This window comes from Cupressus sempervirens, chromosome 3 (genome assembly GCF_028749045.1).
Source record: "Cupressus sempervirens isolate cs-2001-9-10 chromosome 3, ASM2874904v1, whole genome shotgun sequence".
Taxonomy (NCBI): Eukaryota; Viridiplantae; Streptophyta; class Pinopsida; order Cupressales; family Cupressaceae; genus Cupressus; species Cupressus sempervirens.
In genome coordinates this window covers 81,899,632-81,903,273 of record NC_143120.1, presented here as the reverse complement: position 1 = coordinate 81,903,273, position 3,642 = coordinate 81,899,632, and the positions used below count along the sequence as shown (strand labels likewise).

The 3,642-nt window shown below is 33.9% G+C and overlaps 1 protein-coding gene across 1 annotated transcript; it reads right to left on the bottom strand.

Annotated features, from left to right (window-relative positions):
- Positions 1-517: 517 nt before the first annotated feature.
- Positions 518-1,514, bottom strand: LOC149564885 (uncharacterized). The gene has a single exon (XM_089818431.1). The coding sequence runs from the start codon at positions 1,202-1,204 to the stop codon at positions 809-811; it is 396 nt and encodes a 131-aa protein (XP_089674557.1). The 5' UTR covers positions 1,205-1,514; the 3' UTR covers positions 518-808.
- Between the last annotated feature and the right edge of the window lie 2,128 nt (positions 1,515-3,642).

Genomic DNA, 3,642 nt, shown 5'->3' with positions numbered 1-3,642 from the left:
AGTAAGGTAGAAAATAAGAAAATGGGGCAGCGGTGAGTTCAGCAAGGTTTACATTCAATATTCCTCCCCCTAGCAAATACTTAATGGAGTTTGTGTACTAAATGTCTGTGAGCTGCGGTTCAGGCAGAAAAATATCTGCCCGCGGAATGATAACTCATTGAGATCATCTTAAGATAAACGACACACAGATCAATATTTACAAGAAAAACAATTTCAATACCAATTATTGCATAAAGAATCCAAAAAAATAGTAACTGAAACCTGAAAAGATTAATGGTGTGCGGGACCATTATACTTCTAAATTCTCTCAGCAGCGTTGCTTGAAAAGCTCTGATTGTTAAGTAAGAGGCTATGAGCACATACTTGTTAGAAAATAGAATATCGAAGCACAGATAAACCTTTATTTGATCTACAAACAGCATCCATCAGGAAAATTGCTGATTTTGTGTAAAAAAATCATTAACAGACAATTTAAGGAAAAACAGATAAATCTTCACTGGTGTCGATGAATTGCATCTTCACTTGTAAAGCACTAACGTGCTCTTTCTTTGCCATATCTAAAACACAGTACAAATCGATGCCATAAACAACTGAAGCCACAACCTTGTTCTCCAAAGGGAGAAATTCTTTCATCTAACATGGCCCCAATTAGAAGTCGAACCCAATCCCACGCAGCCCCCCGTAAAAACTCTCAGCGTCAATTAAAAGTACAGAAGAAACCCTATCCCCGTCCAATTCAGGGCAACCCAGTAATTACAAATAAATTCCATTATAACTAACCACTAACAGAAACCCTAACCCTAATCAATTATGGCAACCCAATCAATACAATAAACCCAAGAAGAATTAACCAGACAATGTGTACCAGTAAAAGGGCCTGTCCAGTGAGAAGACCGCTTCCTCCATTACTTCCCACCGGACAAAATCCAACCTTGGCCACTTCAACACCCGCACATAGAGCCTCTGCGCAGCCACACCAGTACGTTATGCCATCGACCCCACATACCGGATCTGCCCTGAAACAGCTTACAGGACACGATACTGATTCGTAATTTTTGCTGCAGACCTTTTGTTCGCTCGGCAAAGCAATAATAGTCTCCTTTGCACTTGCCAATACAGATGGGATTACCAGAAACAAGCTCGCTATGACTATGGCAAGATTACACTTGGCCATGGTGATGCTTAGATTTGACAGTTGAATCATTGAGATTGCACTGGCCAATCTCAGCAATACCCACCACCAGGTCCAACGTCTGCGCTGCGCATGCGAAGTGATCTGCAGAATTGGTGGTGGTCCGTAATGTTCAACGGCGCTCAACTAGAATATATCAATAAACCTTCAACCGTGTTTCGCTGAAACTTGACGCAGGATAGGATTAACGCGTATTTGGCTTTTTCCATGACCACAATCCTTCTACCATAGAAGAACAGATGGCATTTTTGTTTGCATGTATGGTTGCGTAATCTTGCTATGTAGTTGCACAAGTCCAATATCTTTTGCCTTTTTAATTAAGCCCATAAGTTTATGCGGGAGCTTCAACGGTAATGTTGTAAGACTCTTTCTTTTATTATTTCAATTTTCAATTGTTTTTTCTTAACTTGTATTTTTTCAGGTTAAATTTGACAACCATCTACATGTCAAAAGTTTAAATCTTATTATTAGTCCTTGCCTATATAGGCAGGAACTAATGTTTTCAATTGAAGGACACAAATAATTTTTATGACCAATATTAGCCAACTTCTAAAGTTAAAAAAATAGTTTATTTTTAAACTTATTTTTACTTACTAATTCTTATTTTCTAATTGGGTAATAGCAATTTTGCTAGGGGTAAAGCTATTTTTTTAATTAAAAAAATTATAGAATTAAATATGGAGAATGTTCCAACTTCATTCTGGAAACTTCTTCTAGTTTCTAAACTATGACTCTAGGACTCTTTGTGGAAGAAGCAAAGGTGCTAATGGGTTCCTTGTCTTGATTTTGTCTTCCCAAACAAAGGGTTTCTTGCTCATCTGCGTTTGTACAGACCAGGCTTTGAAGTGTTTCTTGTAAGATGCGGATTCATCTCGATACATCATAAAAATAGATAATTAGAAATGATTTGTGACTACAAGAAATACAGTACCTTAGAAAGCATCTTATCCATGTAATAGTGTTTCTTACAAACCCTAATGCCCAATCAAGAGTTTCTAAAACAAGCAGCCAGTCAACCAAGTTATGAGATTGTCATTTTGCACATGTTCTCAAAGAAGGGTGTGGAGGAGCAAGTGAGACAAGCGGTCGTGGTGAATTTCAAAAACTATGTGATCTTGGATTGTTGACTTTCGTGGGCCTGCAATTATTGAAACCTACTCCACTTTTCCTAGCTATCCACGACAAATTCATTCGCTCTCTATTCTACAACCTTATGTGTGATTGGCATTGACAATTATGTCACATTCTTCCAATTGGTCCTCCATCACATATCGATAATCGAAAATGGTGGATGGTTTAATGGAGAGAGAGGCACTGAGAATCCACAAAGGCCTCTTTCTTTTCACCTCAGATCGATCTCCTGTCATCTCCATGTATATGGGCTGCTTTGTGGTGCCTTCGTAGCTCTAGATTCTCTACCATTTGAGGATCATTATTTCAATTGCAGACTCGTCGTTTTCAACCAGTTTTGTGATCAAATCATTCTAAATGGTATTTGCTTGAGTATGAAACCTTTCAATGTGACTTTATTCTGTGCAAGGAGTGTACAGTAAGTGAGACTCGGGCCTTATTACATGTCTAATATGGGCCTTTACTTTTTCGTGCATTGGGAGCAATGGTTTAGAAACTTCCAGATAAAAAAAGTAATTTAATAAATGAGTGGTTTAGTATTCTTATATCAATTAATTGAGTATTATATATTTGTAAACTAATCTAATATTTAGAGCATATATTGGTTTCAACTATAACATGATTTAATTAATTAATATATATGTCAATCTATAATTTTATTTATTAAATTAATATTATTTTTTAAAATTTGTTATTGTAACTTATTTATAATTTATTAAAATTTTAAAAAATTGTAAACTGGTTATTTATTATTTAATTTTAAAATACAAATTTTACATTTATAAAATATAATTATTGGATCTAAAAACTATCATCTATTTAGAGCACTATGTAGGAGTGTATTTGAAAATTTTATTTAAAGATATATCATCATTATAAAAAGCTTGTTTTATGGTAAAAATCTATTGAAAACGAAATAAAATTATAAATTTATTTACAATATTATCCATTGAAAACAAAATAAAATTATATATTTCCTTACAATATTCTAAATTTGTCAGTTTCACAATAATGATTTTGTCTCAGCATTAACTTGTATTAACCTAACACCTCTCACATAAAAGACTCACAATTTACTATTTTGGTGTCTCTTGCTTAAATGTTTTCTCATTTCTTTTGTTCAAAATAAATAAAAATAATTTAAAACAATATATAATAAAGTGACTATATATATAATAGGTTTACATTCTCTCTCTCCCCTCTTATAGCTAATTTTCATCTATTAGCCTTTCCTCTAGTCTAGAACTATATAGTCTAAATTTTTACATACTACAAATTCATCCATAAAAATATTTTTGCATTATTTTATATCTAATTAA